Below are 20,109 nucleotides of genomic sequence, written 5' to 3' on the forward strand. Positions count from 1 at the left end.
CAAATCAGCATGGCACAGGGTGATAAAGAAGGGCCAGGAGAAGGGGAGAGCAAAAGCAGCATGGAGGGTGCAGTGTGATCATAAGGAGGCACAGCATCATTATCATTTATTTATATAGTGCCATCAAATTCCGTAGCACATTACTGTGCCCCTTCATCACCATTTTCCCAATTGTAATGTGTGTGTGATGGCATAGCGGGCTTGTGGCAATGTAATGTGTGTGGTAGGTGGTGGATAACTAATGGGTGCTATTTTGTTTGCGGGGTGATGGCGGGGCAATTTAATTTTATAGTGGGGACTATTAATTTAAGATGGGTTGGTTTGGGGGCTATTAATTGAATGTGGGGCTGAGTTTGAGGAGCATGAGGTCTATTTATTAAATGTGAATATGAATTATTTAATGGCAGTGATGGTTGCAGGAAATAGCTATATTTATTATACATAAGTGCAATTAATCTTTTGCTGGGGCTGTTTTGAGGGAGGAAAACAGGTTTATTAAATAGGAATACTATTACTTTAATGTTGGGGCTGGAGGAAGGCCTAAGTATTAATTGTGGGTCCTATTGATTTAATGCCAGGGCTGGCTGGAATTTTTTAAATGCACCCATTTTTTTTCCCCAGATAGGGCCCCCAACATTCCGGGATCCAGACAAGCCACAACTAAAGAAACCAGCAGCCACAGGTGGTGATAATGACAGGTAGGACAATCTGTCAAATGTTCTGATTCTAGTGGGACAATCCCGATTTTTGGTGACTGTTCTGCCCAATCTAAGGGGCAGGTCAAGACTGTGTAACTCTTTATATACACACACACTATGGTGCTAGCTGTCCTTTGTGGGCTGACCACTCCCCCTCTAGTGTCTGATCTCACCTCTATGATGGCTGGCCACACCACCTCTGGTGGGCCCCTAGTGCTGCAGTCCCCCGGTGGGTCCTTCATGCCCTAGTCAGACACTGTGAGCATGCCAATTCATGAGTACACACCTAAACAATTTACCTTCGTCTCTCATAACCAGTTGCTCAAAAGATCATGACTGTACACTACAGATATCAGCCTACGCTGCTGGTCGTGAGTGCGTGCACACTTCCAGATTTGCTCGACATCATTCCATCATTGATCATGATTATAAAGAAGTTTAGAAAAACAAAATCAAACAATGCAATGTGCTTTGGTATGATAAAACAATCATGTGAGTGTACACTTTTGCAACATCTGACCAAATGGTCGTTTATGGTGTGATCTGCACAATAATTGCATAAGTGTGTAGCCAGCTTAAAGGAGCCATGCGGTGGGGTGCTAGATCGTTTTTACATTGATATTTAAGTTTCTAACAACTTATGTGATAGGGTCACGTTCCTTACAAAAAAACTGTCAGCTAAGATTATTCATACTGCACATATACCTGGTGGTTTTTGAAGTTACCTTTTTTAGTTTTTTTATTGCAACTTGAAGTTCTGCAACTTCGGATTCATGTTGACGCTTCAAGTCATTCAGAGCTTCCTCCGCCTTTCGCTTCTCCTGGAATAGTAAACAAATTAATGGAATGTGTTCATGTTCTGGTCATGGTTTTGCTAAATGTCATCATTGAGAAAACAAAATAACTGTTTCAGCATACATAAAGAGACCAGGTTGTATGTACTTCAACTGCTGGGCTCTTATACCCGATCAAGAATGGAAATTGCATTAATCAGTAGTTCGATAAAGATCTAAACACAAATCACAAAATATGGATTGTTTACAGTCAAAGTTTCTATAAACAGCAAAAGTATAAAAGTTTAAGTCCAGGCAGCATAAGTAAAACAAACCATCTATTTCAACTTCTAAATGGGACATCCTCATTTTGTTCAGAAGGAAATATGTAACATACGCACCTAAACGTCAGAATAGAGGAGTAAAGGAAACCTCTTCAAAGTTAGCTGTACTTGGATATAGTGGGTCTGGATCATTAAGGAACGCAAAGTGTACACATTTGTGCTTTTTAAAAATGGACAGAAAATGCAAGCAGATATGTCTGTATTTAACAAGGAGATCTCGAGAAACGTTTCTAGTTGAATACAGGTGTATGCTCTGCCTATATGGCAAATGCAATATGCAGACAGACAAGGCACTGCAGAATATGCACAATGCAGATGTGCAATATAGAACGCACAGAAAAAAAATATAAATTATGAGACGCCTGTTCATTATAATCATTAATGAAAGAAACATTTTTATATAATTTTTTTTTTTTTTTTTTTTTTTAACATGAAATACATTGATGCCTAATGTCTATAAAATGCAATTTATACAATTGCTCTTCATTGCAAACACATGTTCTAGCAAGAATACGCAATAGTCATCACTATCAATCGGCAGTTAAAGCTGCTCTTAGCTGGTACAAGTGATACGGCTGAAAAATCACATATCTAGGAGATGCCCAGAGCTTGAATCGGACGCTGCTGCATGCGCTCAACCTTGGCACCCCCTTACTGCACATTGCCTACGTACATACGCCCCCTTCCCTACCCCGTTCCACTTGTAGGCCATCACTTGTGTATAAATTGCATATGCTAGCTTTCAATGGCATATAGCCCATTTCTGAACATGCGCAGAGCAACATTACACACAATACGGCATGCATCAGCATTTACGCACCTTAATGAACCAGGCACAGTGTGTCTAGTTTTTCCTTTTAGAGTAAGCAAATGCTATTAGATATACATCGTATTAATTATCACAGCAGGCTCTGGGAATATGATAATGTAAACATAGGTCTGCATTTACTTAAGCGCACATCCAGGTAAACGATGCAACTACACAAATCATGATGAAGGGGTGCAGATGTAATAGTTTTCTGCATGCAGGGAAAAAATACAGAGCTTCAGATTCCAGTTTTGAAAAGCTACAAGAGCAGAGCTACACTGAAGCAGAAATATTACTTGAAATAATTGTATATGAAATACTACAACTCAGTCTAATGATAATTCTACCCTCAATATACTATCCTGTAAAAGTTCTAGTTTTATGGGGAGTCTAGGGGAGATCAAAACCTGTAGCAATCAGATGATTTTTAAAATGTTAAATTTAAAAATTACTAAAAAAAAAAAAAAAAAAAAAAAAAAAGTGACATGCCATTCATTAAGTGTTAAAACTATGTATGTCAGTCTTGTAATATATAATCTTATATTTGTCAAATAATGATGTTACATGACTCATTTTGAAAGTGTTCTGCAATGGAATGCATAACTGTTTGAAACTCGCTTTGTTACAAGGAGCACCTCATAGTGGTAACTTGCTTTGATTCAGAATTAAACTTGTGTATTCTAAAAATAATGTACTCCTACTGTAAAATAAAACAAATAGAAATCATGCTGAGATTCCGTGACCTGTATAAGTGTCACTCGGTCTGCAGCCTTTTGCCATCGTATGGTTTTGTGGCTACTAATACACACACAATGCTGTAGAGTTTGTATGACAAAGTTCTTTTATACATTTGGCGGAAGAGTCCCAAGGTAAAGGGGTTTTATAATGTGATTAACAATCCTATCCAATTTGTTGTTTAAGTTAAAATCCCTTTTTCTCCCAAATACTTCCTTCTTCCACTCCCGGTTCATTAGCCCACTCACCATTACAAAAATGTATGCAACACATAATATCCACAGACACATATCAGATAGCTACAGATTTACAAACAATTGTAAATACTCTCTGGCATGTCTATAAAATGAAGTATATGATCCGTTTTCTCAAGCACTCATCCACTTCATTTTGTAATATCTGGGAACACTGACCTCATATCACAATGAAAGGTTATATTGGACAGCACAGTAGCTCAGTGGTTAGCTGGGGTCATGAGTGTGATTCCCGGCCATGGCCTTATCTGTGTGGCGTATGTGTGTGTACTCCCTGTGTTTGGGTGCTTTTCCTGTGTTCCGGTTTCCTCCCACACTCCAAAAACATACTGGTAAGATAATTGGCTGTGACCAAATTAAACCTAGTCTATACGTGTTAAGCTCCAATGGGGCAGGGATTGATATGCCTGACAAATATTCCTTGTAGAGTGCTGCATAATCGGTGGCAATATTATATTTTAAATACACACACACCAACAACTGCTGATAAAAAAAAATCCCCTGGACTGAGCTCAAACACCTAATCTCACCAATCCTCATTTCCCAGGGGACCTGTTGGCTTTACCCTATGACCCTTCCCTTTCCTCCCTTTCAACTTCTTGCTTATGTTCTTCCTAGATCTCTTTCCTCTTATAAAACAGAAAATATGTTCCTTACTTTCGGTTTAGAAAGTACAATAACGAAACTGAATTTAACATGTTAATCAACTAGTTTCTGTACCTTTTTCCTTGTCTGCAATACTAGTTTATAATAAATGTCTGTAATAAAGTATTTTAGGAAAAACAACAAGCACACAGTCAATATATGCACATGTATATACATTATTCTGAAGGCAGTAGCGCAACATGACACTGGTATTGAGCCCCAGAGGAATCAGTAGGAAGGCCCATAACCTCAGCAGATAGCCAGCCGTGGGTCCTGGAACTAGAAGAGAGGTGTGTAGTGTAAGGTATTACTGCAAGAGTTAATTGGTAAAGCAGGCAGACAAATATGAAACTGGGAGGTGCATGTGACTTCATGAAAAGGGGGAGGAGCAGAGAAAAACTAATGGTGCTCAATCTAGTGCAGAGATCCTACCCCATCCCACTGATGCCACTAACCACCTACCTCAAATGCATGCTGGGACTTTTAGTTCAACAGCTGGAGAACCAAGAACAGTGGAACAGTAAAATAATGTAAAAACAAAACCCCAAAAAAACACCTGTTTTTAGCAAGTTTACTGATCCCCCTTGTAATCATGCATAATGAATTTTATCGCTCACCCCAAGTCTATAGAAGATGTTTAAAACAAAAAAAATAATACTTTCCATCTGAAATTTCAGTGCTGGTGTGATTCTAATTAATACAGAGGACCATCCACCTTTGGCTGGTCATAGTGATGGGAAATCTAGTTAATTTTGAAGATTAGTTCATTCTGATCTAGTTCACACAAAAGATTAGTTCATTTCACTCATTTGACTCAGTAGTTCATTTCACTCAGTAGTTAATTTAGTTCATTTAGCTCAGTTAGTTCAGTTAGATCACTGGCTCTGGAACACTGCTGAGAGCAGTGATTGGAGACATAGATCTAGTCTATTACACATACTGTAGGCATACATACTACATCTCATTAGATGAGTTATAGTCCAGTTAAAATGATCAGATAAGTTTAATATGTCAGATCATTTTTAATATTTTAAAAAGGGCAATCACTTATACAAAAACTAGTAGTGACATGTTGAGCTCTGCAAAGTTAATTACATTTTAATTTTTATTTTTTATTTCCATAATATGCAAATGAAAAAGACCCAAATTCAGAGTATTATAAAGTGTCACTTTTTTGCTTTTAAAATTGAGATCAGTGCAATCATGATATAAGGGAGATGTATCAAACCTTAGGGGGGAATTTTTACAGCTGTAAAAAGACCCCAAATAGGCATCAAGTCACTGGGGGCGGGGCCAAAATGGCGCGATTCATGAAGCCCCACCCCCTACGCCAATACCCCACTCCAGGAACTCCCATACATAAACATAATGTTGGCAATTATGACTAAACAGCTTTTGTCATTTATCTAGCAGAGTCTATAAAATGACAGAAACTGATTAGTTGCTATGGGCAACGTTTCCACTTTATTTCTCTTGAAGGTTTAATACATCTTCCCTGTATATATGGTGCAGTAAACAGAACTACAGTATATAACATGCAGCACTCAGCAGTGCAGTGTGTCTTGAGCTGACAGGGAAGGGAATGTATCCGGTGACTCATGAGCTAAATGATCTGAATGATTGAAAAGATTCGAAAGAGTGGAAAGATTCGAAATAGTGGAAAGATTCGAAAGAGTGAAATGATTTGAAGACTCGTATGAGTCACTGAGTGAAATGAACTAGATGAACTAATGAACTCCTGAGAGAATGACTCATAGTCAGTGATCAGCTCCAGAGTCTCACACAATGTCTGAGCACAGCAGCGCCACCTTTGGTAGTTTAGAGGTACTGACTCATGAGTATTAAATGAGAGAGCTGAATAGAAACAAAAGAGCCAGTGTGAATGAGACAGTGAGTGATGCTGCTGGAGCTGCTCGGCTTTATCTCTAACTCCTCCCACTTGTTTTAGTTCCTGGTGAACTAACCTTTGTCAGAGCTGTGAACTAAATGATTTAGTTCACTTTGAAGATTAGTTCATTTGAACTAATCATTCGTGAACTACCCATCACTAGCTGGTTACCATTCTGTTAAGAGGCTCAGCCCAACATACTTCAGTGAAATTGTTTTAGATAAAGTGATTTGTGAAATCATCCAAAAACATAGTAGAGATAATCAATACATAATTTTCATATAATCAGACTATTTAACTTTTGCTGATTACTTTAGGAGCTTAAGGATGTCTGATGGTGACTGAATGACTTCTAAAAGTAGTTTGTTGACTTTCCAAATATTCAAGTCTCCAACGTAATCTTGCTTGGGATGGGGACATTCATTGCAAAAAATTACAGCTGTACACATTTATGGTTCTATACTAGAACACCCACTAGATGGTGGTAAAGGCACATGATAACTGTGATTATATTGTTTACTTGGTTTCTATACAAGCAAGTATTTAATCTATGCTTTTGTATTAGCAGTAACTGAGGATTATAAGATTGCAAAATAGAATGTAGCTTATTTCACTAGAAAATTGAGTGTCCATAACAAATTATCACAATAACTGAAGTTTTACAGCTTACTTTATTAGACCTCTGAAGATTCTTTGCTAAGAACACTAAGGGGCATATTTATCAAAGGGCACAAATCCATTTTGTCAGTGGTATTTAACAAATATCGCGTGTATACTTGTAAGTTTCAGGATGTTACAAAATCATTTATAAAGACATTATTCTCAAAATAAAATATTTGTCAAGTGCAATAATTTAAAAATATTTTTTTCAAGTTTTAAAAATATATATAAATCTGTTTTTCAACTTTCTTGTGTGTTACTTGGTGGAATGATGTGCGGATTCTGTAATACACAGTGGTCTTACAATTCCATTGGGCACTTGAGCCGAAAAGCAGTTTCCAATTAAAATTATGGGATGAGGTCAGACTTCCACCAGCCTTTAGCAGGAAACTGCATTTCTAGATGCACTTGATGCCATGTGATAAATAGCACACAAAAAGGGACACATGTAAACATGTAATGTCCCCTCAGTCTGATGATTTATTTAGCCAGGCTGAACCAAAAAGTATTTTAGGGGGGAAAAATGTTTAAAATGTAATTTAACTGAAAAGGATGACAATAAAGGGGTAGGAGTTTTACACTTTTCCACACCCCTGCACACCTTAGTGCACTTTTAGTGTACATAGTGTGGAGAATGCAGAGAAGCTGTATGCTGAGAAAACCATTCAGGTGCACTGGGCAAAATCAAGGTACCTGGCAATGCACCCTCTCCGGTGTGCTTTGCAAATGACCCCACAATGTTTGTAGAGAAGTTATGTGTAGGTCACAGACATTCTTTACAAGCCTATTACATTCCTAAATTAAAAGTTTACATTAAACATTGACACGTTCATTTAGGACCATATCTCAGTCTCAAATTGAGCGTGAGCCATCCATTTACTCTATACAATAGTGGAGGAGTCCTACAGTTTTTGTAGAGTGACACTGTATAGTTGTAGCATAAATTGAAATGGACAGCTTTTTTCAAGCTTAAAATGCAGAGAAGCTGTTTTGCACACAAGAGCATATTAAAAAAATAAAAAAATAAACAAGGGTTCTGTACAATTTATGCAAGATCAACACACACAGAAAAAGAAATAGATCCCATGTCTCAAAAGTCTGGGCATCCCTGCTGTACAACAAACCACAATACGATTTCATTTAACACGAGGTGGAAAACGAAAACAAGAATATAAATCGACAGCAAAAGCCACACAAGAAAAAGCCTCACACCAGCATACTGGATAGGAAAAAGGAGTAGGAAACACCCCCTGAACTAACCAACCTCTGTGCAGCTAGGGGTTTTCTGCACACACAGACACCTCATGGTCAGCAAGGGAAAGTCAGGCATAACTAAAGCTTTTCAAACTCAATTGTGTCTAAAAGAAAAACCTGGAACAATTTACACTTCTACCCCAAGTAGTAATGTTACACTGCCAATAAGAGGCTGAAATGGTCGGCTGCTTGTGAGTTACATTTGACCAACAGTACCTTAAATTGCTGCCGAGTATAGTTTTCTTTAACTGTATTGAAAAAAACATAAGAAAAAAAGAATGTTTACAACATATTGCAGTGCATTTAGAGGCCTATTTATAAAAGGACAAAAAAAGTCCTTTTGACAGTGTTGTTCCCAACCTGGAAAGAGCTTGTTTTTGATTTGCCTTATATACTAATGGAGTGAATATCGGTGAGAACCCAGCCATTACCCTGACTAATCCCACCGGAGCTAAGCATCACTTTTGCATGTAGAGCAAGTATCAAATACATACTTGCCTACTCTCCTGGAATGTCCGGGAGATTCCCAAATTCCAGGTAAGTCTCCCAGGAGAGCAGGCAATTCTCCCACATCCTGCCCACTTCCTAGTGAAGTGGGCAGGATGTGAGCCTCAATGATACGGTTCGCTGGGAATCACCTCATTTTGGCCATGCCCCCATGACAAATTGACAATTTTGTCGCAGGGGCTGGGCCAAATGATGTGATAGGTCCGCCCTACAGCCACGCCCCTTCTTCCGAGATCTCCCGGAGGTAAAAAATGAAGAATTCTACAAGTATGATCAAATATCATACCGGTGTTTTGTGCTCCCATGATGTCTGCTCTGTTCATGCCATCTCAGGATGGAGTTAACCAAAAGGAAGCACAAAGAAAAATAATATATTGATTGCATGACTCTTTGAAATGAATGAGGCAGGTGACATGTCCCCCAAAAAATAGGTGCATTTAAAAAAAAAAAAAGAAAGCTTTTTATTTATTTTTTACTTTCTTTTCTCTAAAAGCAGTGGAAGTGATGGCTCAAAATTTTCCTGTTCCACGCATGCACCGGACCCCCACACATGTAGAGCAGAGTAGGGCCCTTCAGAGCAATACGAGTCTCTTATTGCTCTGGATAGTTTCACAGTTGCAGAAAAATATTGCTCAGCTGCCACATATTGGTAAAACCTTACAAAAAGGAAAATAACTACACAAAATAAAAATACATTTGTTTTATGTTTTAAGTGTCTGTTTGATATTCTAGACAGAGATGTGATACTCCATTGTATGTAATTTATAAAAACAGCACAGTGTGTGCTTGGTGAGGAGAAAGCAATTCATATGTTGAATTAGAAGAGACTCATGTACATGGTGCTTGATCTGCATCAAGTAGCCACAGGAATTATTTATTCCCTATAGTGATCGCTATAGTGGCTATATTAGGAATGTCTTGTATGTAGCCATGTTTGTTGTCTAAATAGATTATAAAATGTTATATGAAGCCTCTGCACAAAGAAGGCATACTGCACACATAATTGTTAAATGATAGAAATGTTTTCAGAGTGACTTCCCTTTGTGAGGTCATGGTTTACCTATCTGGCATGGAAAATTCTTTCTATAGTCAGTCAGTGGACTGAGCTTAGTGTATGGAGAGCTATTTCAACCAACAGCCATAGGTGTGCAAGAACCAATTTGCTTTTCTATCAATAAGGGTCATTTATTAATCCAAGAAGTGCAAAATCATATTTCTTTACCATCAACTATACTGCACCTAGCACGCATGGTAACTTCACAGACCTTGGAGTCTGTGCTTAGATATGTGGGTTTGCAGAAGTACCTGAAAAAGAGCAGGGTATAAAGAGCAAAAGTCCAACCTACAACACTTTTTGAAGGTCCCCTTTATTTTGTTTGTTTCTCCTAAAATACTACATATTTTAGCTTCATCTACAGCTTAAATTATACAAGACAGTGAAGGGCCATCAGGACTTTATTGCACATGTTACTTGTGTGTTGTAAGTAGAGATGGGCGGACTCGATTCCCCGAGAACCGAACCCACCCGAACTTTGCCTCTCTCGGCTCGGTACTCTCCCGCCCGCTCGGAATCTAAATGGAGGCCAAACGTCATTGTGACATCGTCGGATCTCGGGGCTCGGTTCTCGCGATAATTGAAATCCATAAATACCTGCCTCCACAGCAATCCATCGCCATTTGATAGAGGGACAGAGCAGGGTGTAGTCACAGGCTGATTAGAGCAGGGTCAGAAAATATACTTTATTCTTCATCCAATTGATAGAGAAGAGAGGAGGATAGAGTCGTCTTTTTTTTCAATATTTAGCACTCCAAGTGCTTTTGGGGTGTTCCCCATTCTTTTGCATTAATATTTCTGGCTGTCAAAAGTACTATTTTTCAGCAGTATCTAAAACAATTTGTAGCACTACAAGTGCTTTGGGCTCAAAATGGATTCAAAGCAGTCCACATATGAGCAGAATGAGCAACCAGGTTCTGTCACCAGTCCTGATGGTAGTGTTCCCAGTATGTCATCTGGGAAAGGCGATGTCAAACTACACAGTCTTTTGAAATTAGGCAAAAAAAAAAAAACACCAACAAATTTATCGTGTTGAAGAGAAAAAGAAGTGACCCTATTATTATTATCTTTGACTTATAAGGCGCCACAAAGGGTCCGCAGTGCCGTACATTACATATACAGAAGACAAAAGCAAGACACAACATGATACAAAAATATATACAAACACAGGTGACAGGGTAAAGCCAATCAGATTATATCTGGAACAGATAGTGAAAGGGATGGTAGAAATCAGCGAGAAGAAGGCCAAAGCTTAAGAAAACAGGGAAAACAGGGCTAGCGAAGCAGGCCAAGAGGTACAGAGGGTGAAGGAACAGTAGAAGTAGCACACAAGGAAAGAGGGCCCTGCTCATGAGAACTTACATCCTAAAGGGAAGGACCCTAGTCTGTGTATGTGTGAGGTAATTTAGACTGTAAGCCCCAACGGGGCAGGGACTGATGCGAGTGAGTTCTCTGTACAGCGCTGGGGAATTAGTGGCGCTATCTAAATAAATGTTGATGATGGTGATGAAATGTAATGCCTTGTCCCATGCCATATATAACAATCAGAATAGTTGCACAGCTATACTTTCCAAGTCTATTACACATAGCCATATTTGTGCAAAAGAAAATAAGCAGACTTATTTCTGAATCCAAGAATAGGCTATACTTTGCACTGGATATAGGTCTGCATATTATAGGTACTTCCCATCACTACTGCAGGTTATTCCTCCCAAAACCACCCTCACAAGCACTTCATGTCATATCACACTTTTACTGCACTAAACCAAGTCTATTTACTAAAGTGCAATGAGCCAAAAATCTGGAGAAAACAGCTGCTTTCTCCAGAGAATAGCCAGAACAGCTCTTCTTTTAACTTATCAAGGGGTTAAAGCAGGAGATCTTAACCTGTTTAATGTCTGTCACTGCACAGCCGTAGAAGTCGCTCCTTATTCACTGATGAGTGACATCCCTATGCACATGCGCTGGCTTACTCGCGCATGCACAGTAGTCACTCGGATCAGATCCTCCATTCACCAACAGGACATTTTGTATAACTGTTGCCCATTAACCACCATTGATAAATGGACCCCTAAGAGGCATATGTGTCATACTGTGAAAAAAAAACCTGTTTTCACAAGTGAAAGCACGGTTACAGTCCTTGGTAACCCCAGCCCTAGAGACAAGATTCACCAGGTTTCACCTGAGATAGCTTCTCCATGCAAAGGCACTGCCACAATACTTGTTCTGTTATAGTCATCTCAGGATGGTGATAAAAAAAAAATTAATAAAAGCATTTTTTCATGTTCCATAATTTTAAAATAAATTTGTTTTAATACACTTATCTATTTTTTCTTTTGAAAGGGAGGTCTAAGTATCTCTCAGCAGCCGCTGCGATATTTTATTGATATATTGCGGCAATAGATGATTTTTTTTTATTGACACAATAAGTGTTGTTTAAAAAGAAGGTCAGCCTTATCACCGCATAAATTACAGTAGCCGGACTGAACAGCTGTCAACCAGAGATAGAATAGCAGACAGCTGTTCAGAGGGGAGCAAGTAGAAAGAGCACAGGGCTTTTTATTTTTTACTTTTAAAAGTATGGGGTACATTATCCAGAAAGCCAAGTACTCTTTATTATGGTGTTTTCCAGATTTTGAAATATATGCCTAAAATATACTGAATTATATTTAAACCCTGTTTTTTCCACTTCTGTTTAAATTGTTTAGCAGTGCTTTTCAGTGACTGCAAAAAAAAAAATGATCTGTGCTCATGTCTGTGTGTATATGACACCACTGCCGAACATACGCAATTTAATTTTTGAGTTTTTGGTCTTTAGAACTTTCTGGACAATGGCATTCCAGATTATGGATCCCATACACACTTATTAATAAACAATGGCTACTTAACAAGGGAAAACAATTACATATACTTGGTTCTGAAAATGTTCAAAATAACATGCTCATTAGTTATTATCGTAAATTTGTAAGGTGCTCCGGTGCTCCACAGCGCGTACAGTAGGGAAAACAGGACATGCATAAAACAGGGACATAGGCAGAAGTGCTAACTACTAAGCCACTGTTATACCTTCTCACAGCATTGGGGTCATGAGTTCGATTCCCAACCATGGCCATATCTGTAAGGAGTTTGTATGTTCTCTATGTTTTGCGTGGGGTTGCTCCGGTTTCCTCCCACATTCCAAAAACATACTAGTAGGTTAATTGGCTGCTATCAAATGAACCCTAGTCAGTCTCTGTCTCTGTCTGTGTGTATGTATGTTAGGGAATTTAGACTAAGCTCCAATGGGGCAGGGACTGATGTGAGCGAGTTTTCTGTGCAGCGTTGCGGAATTAGTATTGCTATATAAATAGCTGATGATGATGATGATGGTGATGATGAACAAAATAAATGCAGACATGAAAACAAAGGGTATGAAGGACCCTGCTTATTAGAGAGCTTACATTCTAAAAAGGGAAGAGGGTGCAGCTGAAACAAGAGGAGGAAATGTGGCTCAGAGTGGAGATTGGGACAGTTTGAGGGTACATTAGTGTGAATAGTGTTATCGGGGATAAGGTCACCTCTTAAAAAAAATAAAAAAAAATAAAAGATGGGTTTTCAAAGAGTATAAAGATTTGAAGGCGGTGAAAGGAGTTATTCTGCACAAAGCCTTACTACTCTGTATGTTTGTATTCATTAACAAGAGAATGGAGCTCACTATTAGAGTCAAAGCATAAGGAAATAAACAAAAAATATCCAGAAACTAATGGAACAGTGTCTCTAGTGATCAAATTACTGAGAAAAAGAGTAGAATACAAGCAATCAGTTTTGTATCTCTCAGGAATGGGAGTACCATTATTAATTTTCACAGTGACTCTACAGTAATATTTTCTGAGTAACAATTTAGAATAATAAAAATCAAAACCTTAGTAGTAAATTTAACCGTACGTGAAAAATACCCTCTATTTTCCCCACAATGCTTTTTCATTTATCGCTGCCAAACAAGGGGAAAGACTTTCAGATTAGAATATTAAATGTACCATTACAAGGTGTGGGATATTCACAATTCAATCCAAAACACTGGATGTGATATTTGTTCCTTACAGAACCTGAACAGGGTTACCAAATGAGATCTTTACCAAGACTGCACTTTAATGTAAACAAATTTAAAAAAAATAATTATATTATATTATATTATAATATATATAATCTGTTTTTTATGTTGACTAGCAACTGTTATGTTTCTATATAAGTGATGTATTAAAAGAGTCACACAGATGCGTAATGTACTACCTCCCACAAAGTAAAGACTAACCAGGCACGCTGCATTTGCCTTCTAGGTGTATTTGTTTACTTTATATAAGAAATATATCTGGAGAAAAGAACACCCTAGTTAACATGCTAAATCACAAATCATACGTCATGATGACTGGTTTAAATACTCCCTAATTTAAGAACACATAAAATAAAAATGGTATTCTGGTACAAGTGATAACATCTTATCTTTGGAATTCTTTGCTACTCCAGCTACGTATAAGGCCAGTAGCAAACCTATGACTTAATCACCCAATTGTGCACACTCTGTGCCCTGGTAGCTAAACAGTTAACCCTTCACACACTGGTTTCTAAAGAGTTAATCCAGCCAAGCAATCTGTCTGTTCTAAACAGACAATGAATTTGTTTAGAGCAATAAGGACAGAACTATTAAATTTTAGATTTAATATACAAAAAGTACAATGCTTACAGAGAAAAAAAACAAAAAACAAAAAACAGTTAGATAAAGATTTGACATACAAGTAAAAAATTGCAATCAGTTATAAAAACAATGGGATGAAAGTACAGAGCATCACTTACATACAATAATCTGTATGCCTGGGGCAGGCATAAAAGATGGACAGTCCTTCAATTAGATTTATCCCTAAGAAGCTGACAGTTTGTCCCTTCAGAACACAGATTTTTAAGTAACATGAAATGGGATGGTCTTCACAGGGGCAGCGTTTAATGCTAATCAGGAGTTGCGGCCTGTGACACTTTTTCAATCACCATTTGCATGTTGCCTGATTTACTAACCAATTCTACTATGTGATCTATTTTTTTCTGTAGAGCGTTACATCGATCCAATTTTATCATTAATAAATCCCCTATGACTCTGTCCATCTTTTGATACCAAACATGATGACCTTTGACAATGTGATATACCTTTTCCAAAGATATGTGATTTTAGCTGTTACCAGATACCCCCGTACCTGTCATTCACAAGCCTGGTGTGATTTCTGCTCCTCAGTATGTAGTGAAACCCAGATTCCCCAAAATATAAACTATGAAGGCATTTCCTTTCAAGTTCATATTTTTATATACCTGCATAAAAAGCCTACAGGTTTAACAGGAGTCTCCAAGATTCTCACATATGGCTCTCTAATTTACACCTAGTGGTTAGTTTGTGTTTACAATATCTATTGAAAGGAAGTCAATTAGCTAGTGGAATACATGATAAAAAAACAATGGATGTCTGTGATCTGCATATCTTAAGCTGGTGTCCTCACAAAGTGTTTGCCTAGTTAATTACCTCCTACTGGGCTAATCGCTTCCTTTTTAAAAACATTTGGTCACATGTTGAAAATCAGGTTCATTTATGTATCAATGCAATGTTTTATTTGGGCCCCGACATCCAATATTCTATTTCATCACATCAGATTTATGCTCTCATCCGGACATGTACATATAAATTAAGCTTCATTTGTAAACTTTCATGAAGGGGGGCATCAGTGCTATCAAGAAGATCATAGTTACTAAATAAAAAAAAATTCTGATTTTTTTTTTTTTTTTTTTTTTTTTAACAATTGTGCAATTCATCCCCAATCATTTTTATCATGCCTTTGGCTAGGGTCTGAACACTTTTTTATTATTGCTCTTGATCTCACTTGCTCACTTTCACTTCCCCAGTTTTGAATTGGACAGAAGCAGAACCACCAGTAGCCATTACTTTATTAAATGTATCCAACGGTGCAATTAAATGAGAGGACTGGGCTGTATGTAACAGCAATTTGTCTGGCAGTGTCAGCAGATTTATAACACACAGTGTGAAAAGCTACAAAGAGCAAACATTCTTGCAGATGCTATATTTTGCAAAAATGATCCATGGGATCAATTACAAGATTACAACTCTACATCTAACTGGAATGATCATCGGATGAGCATGTGGGTATAAAATAATGACCCACTGGTTGTCTAAATCACTCCCACTGGCCAATCAGAGAGTAGTGGTCCTCTCCGATTGACTGTTGCTCTCCCCTTAAGTAAGAAGGTGAGAAAACAACCTATTTACCTTTGATTACCTATGGTCAGAGAGCAGAACTTTAAAGTGACCACACTTTCTGCAGGGAGTCTAACAGCGATAAACAATGTCTGATAGCCTCCTGATAGTATGAAGATAAAAACATTGACCCCATGACCTTCCTATAGAGCAGTAGCGGGAATAGTAGACTCCGGTAACTATCAAATCACACACACATTTATTCTGGGGGTAGCACTAATTATTTGCATCAGGCATATCCCCTTTAGTGAATGTTCCATTGGGCTTATGCCCAATATGCAAACTACTATAAAATCAAGAGTGTTACAGAAATTTCTTTACAAATTACTTTGTGAGAGAGAAGAAAGAAATGTTACAGGGAAGCTAAAAAACCTGTATGACCACTATAGATGCCAAATAATCATTTAAAACCAAACATTTGTAAAAAGTATATTCTGCATATGTGCAAAATACATGCACACGCACAAACTGCAGATTAATAAGAAATGTGTGGCTAGGAACGGTAAATAAACAGGTAAATATATGATCATACTGAATACTGCAATATAATCTCTGTTGAATATATTTTGTATAAAAGTACTGCTAACCTCTTTCTTTATTCTGTTTTCTACAGCCTGTATCCGATGATCCATCTCCTCTTCCAGCTCACTTAACTGCATAGCTGCTTTGTCTTGTGCTCTGGAATTTAAAATGAAATCCACAAACAAAGACTGTGAAATGGTTCCAGGATTTTCAGTACATACAAATAAAGGATCAGTTATGAATTGGAAAACAATACTGTTCTTTATAATTTTGTTTTCTCCTTTTGAGATGTGATGCACCTATTTTTGGGACATTGCATAGCATGTTAAAATTGGGACAACTGCTGAGGGACAACATTTTTCTGGACTAATATAAATCCTGGCGCAAAGCTAAATAAGTAAGGTGCAGACAACTGTAATCTAGAGAGATGTATTTATAACCATGAATAAAATATGAGAAATTATAAAGGGAAATATAAAAATCAGTGCACTCATGTATATACAGGTAGTATTTCAGATTATGTCAAAGAGGCTCAATCTCAATAGTGAACGAGAATAATAAACAATTAACCATAAGTTAAAATAGGTTGACATGTGCATGAGCAGCAACCGTCTTGTAACATAAATACTCACATGTAACTACAGTGAGTGAATATGCATCTAAAAAGGCTGATCATAACCTCTATTGCAGTCCGATAGAAGCTTCCATCTAAACAAAGACATTTTTCTGGAGTTGGAAGAGTCTTTTGTAACTGTGGCTAATCCACACTAACGCGCCTAATAGTGCACCCAAAAACAACATTTTGTGACAATCAAGGTGCGAAGCATTGCAGGTTTGGAGGAAATCTGCATAGTGATCGATCAATCATTACTTTCAAGAGAACCATCTTTCACCACACCTGATAGGGGAAAGCACATTTTATATACAGACAAAAAACATAGTAACTAAAACATTCAAATGTACAAAGGCGTAATAAATAAAATATTAATGTTCCTTACTATCAAGATTTATTTAAGACAGAATAGGATTTAGCGAGCAGAATAATAAGAGAAAGATTGTAATTATAGAAGTGGTCCAAAAATAATAGTAAGCATTAGTGATAGGTTTACTTTCGGAGATTCATTTCTTGCACAGACTGCAATCCAGATTTCTTTTTACAAAAATTATAATGGGGCCATGTACTGGTGTATGCACACAGTGGTCAAATATGTGCATTTGCTCAAAAATATGGGCAACACATACGCATTTTTTCCAGTTGGTAAATAACCTTTAGAATGTTTGCATTTCAGCTTTTCTGCGTTTCATTGGCTACAATGTAAGGAAGACGGCAAAAGTTTTCCCATTATAAGATAGTTGGGTTTTCATGTACTATTAAAAATGAAATCATTTGGCTGCAAATAGACTAAAAATATGGGTCCAATATAATATTGTAAATGTATATCAAGGGTTCAAGCAAATTAATGTTTTATCATTGAATGTGATGTATGGCTGGCCCCATGTGCAGAAATTCATATAATGAAAACGCTTTGATACAAAATCTACAGCATCAATCTTCTACTGGATTTGCCACTGTATAATTATAGTGCCGATTCACACTGATACAATATGGGATATCTATATAACAGGCTAACATGGACCAAAATGCTGCAGGGTTAATGATTCATACGCTCCCAATAAAAATGTTCTAAGTTCTATCAGGAATGTAATTTAATGCAACAGACCACACACCATCCATAAATCACCGCTGAAAATGATCATTTAATTAAAACACAAAAAAATAAATAAACAAGTTACCTCTTCACTGCAATAGCCAGATTTTCCATTTCTGTGCTCTGAAGTCTGATCTCCCGGACAAAGCTTCTAATGACATGTTCATATTGTTGTATTAATAGTGGCTCCACTATAGTGATATTCTGGTAAAGTATACTGGCTTGTTCTCTCCTGCAATGTGAAAGGAATTATCAATAAATGCTATCTAATACTATACGTTACATTCATGCACTTGTGTGTCCATGGAGACTACAATATTTGTTATGCAATTCTGCAAACCTGGGATGTTCTGTGCATCAGCAAATACAAGAACTACTTTTTTTGCATCATAAATTAGCTGCTAGGCATTTCTACAAAATTAAACGTTGGTAATTTTTAAAAGACAACTTGTTATTTAATGATTTACAGGAAGTATAATAAGACAGCTCATTTTGGAAGAGTCATCAGCATAGGCAGGTAGGAATTTAATATTTTGACCATTTAGGCCATCTTCCCGGCACCCTTCCTCCTCCCACATCACTACAGAGCTCCACATCCCAATATCCATCATGTATCATCAATACATGAAAAGAAATACTTTCATTATATATTACTAGTTTTAAACCTTAAGTACGCCTTTGTGGCCTTGTGTATAATAGACTCATATTTTCTAAATATATGTCCTTTGCTAGGAAATATATCTAACCAACCATTAATATAACAGAGTTAGTGTACCCACCACTTATCTGCTACTGCAGCATTTGTATTTTCAGGAGTCCAGGCACATTCAGTCATCTACCCACACCCAAGCACAGAGCCCTCTTATAATGCAGACAACACTACCTGTTGCATATACAGTGCTGAGAGATTATAAACTCATGATAGTACCCCTCTTCTTGTTTCCTCCCTTCCCCTCTTCCTCACTTGCTTCCCAAACCTCATTTATCACCTTTGGCTTTCATGGTCATCCTTGTAATTGCCCTTTGCAATATGACTTGATTCTTGTTACCCTTCTTGTGTTACTATTTCAGGCAATACATTTATTAGTTCCTATAAACAATATATACTATGCTTACAATACTGCCATGTACAATGCTCCAGATCTTTGTTGTGCCATATAATTATTATTATTAGTATACTCAATTAGCAATTAAAGATACAGTTGGAATTATGTACATAAAGTGAACCTTTGGTTGTATTAGCACATCTTGGTGGAAGGTGGTGAAAAAAAGTCACTTATATTTTAAAATGTAGCCTTTTTCATACTAGCCACCAAAATGTACTAAAATAATTACACAAGGGGGAAAGAATTTCCAGCAACACAGAATAATGGGCAGAATTACAGGTTATGGGTTTGCGAGCATTAAAGCCTTCTAAACCTATAATACAGTGCACCTTTAGATAATACTTGCCATATTTTCATTTGTAACCTCCAGGATTACCAGTTGGATGACAAGTGTGGAAGGGGGCATGGTCACGCGATTACAGTTATTGGTATTGTGCGGTGAGGGTGGGCTTAATGATGCAAATCACGTCATCAAACTCAGACTCTCCCCTAGGAGGGTGTCTGCTCTTTCAGGAGTCCGGGAGGACTCACCGAAAAGCAAGAGCCTCCTGGACATACAGACAGGGGAGTAGGCAAGCATGCTTATGAAGTGACATATTCGAACTTTACAAGAAAAGGTTCATATAAAATAACAGATCTCCAGCACATTTGCAAACTGTACATACAGCCACTTACTTAGTCTGAACTCCAAACAACTGGATATGTCAGTTGGGCAACCTGCTTGTGTGGCCAAATTAGATAGTACATAAATCTTATGAAGCTTTATAAGGGGTTTGAAAATGACAAGAAATTTTGTTATTTGTGAGTATGAAAAAACCTAATTTTCTCATGATATAGTTTCAATAAAACAAAATAAATTCAGA

At 37.4% G+C, this 20,109-nt stretch overlaps 1 protein-coding gene across 1 annotated transcript in view; it reads right to left on the reverse strand.

Moving 5' to 3' along the window:
- Positions 1 to 20,109, reverse strand: part of RASEF (RAS and EF-hand domain containing) — a 77,631-nt gene that overhangs the window by 32,379 nt on the left and 25,143 nt on the right. Inside the window, exons 2-4 of the mRNA XM_075211039.1 lie at positions 18,226 to 18,372; positions 16,497 to 16,587; positions 1,424 to 1,519 (exon numbers count right to left, since the gene is read on the reverse strand). Coding sequence (XP_075067140.1) covers positions 1,424 to 1,519; positions 16,497 to 16,587; positions 18,226 to 18,372 — 334 coding nt within the window. The remainder of the gene's footprint in view (positions 1 to 1,423; positions 1,520 to 16,496; positions 16,588 to 18,225; positions 18,373 to 20,109) is intronic.

This window comes from Mixophyes fleayi, chromosome 1 (assembly GCF_038048845.1).
Source record: "Mixophyes fleayi isolate aMixFle1 chromosome 1, aMixFle1.hap1, whole genome shotgun sequence".
Classification (NCBI taxonomy): domain Eukaryota; kingdom Metazoa; phylum Chordata; class Amphibia; order Anura; family Limnodynastidae; genus Mixophyes; species Mixophyes fleayi.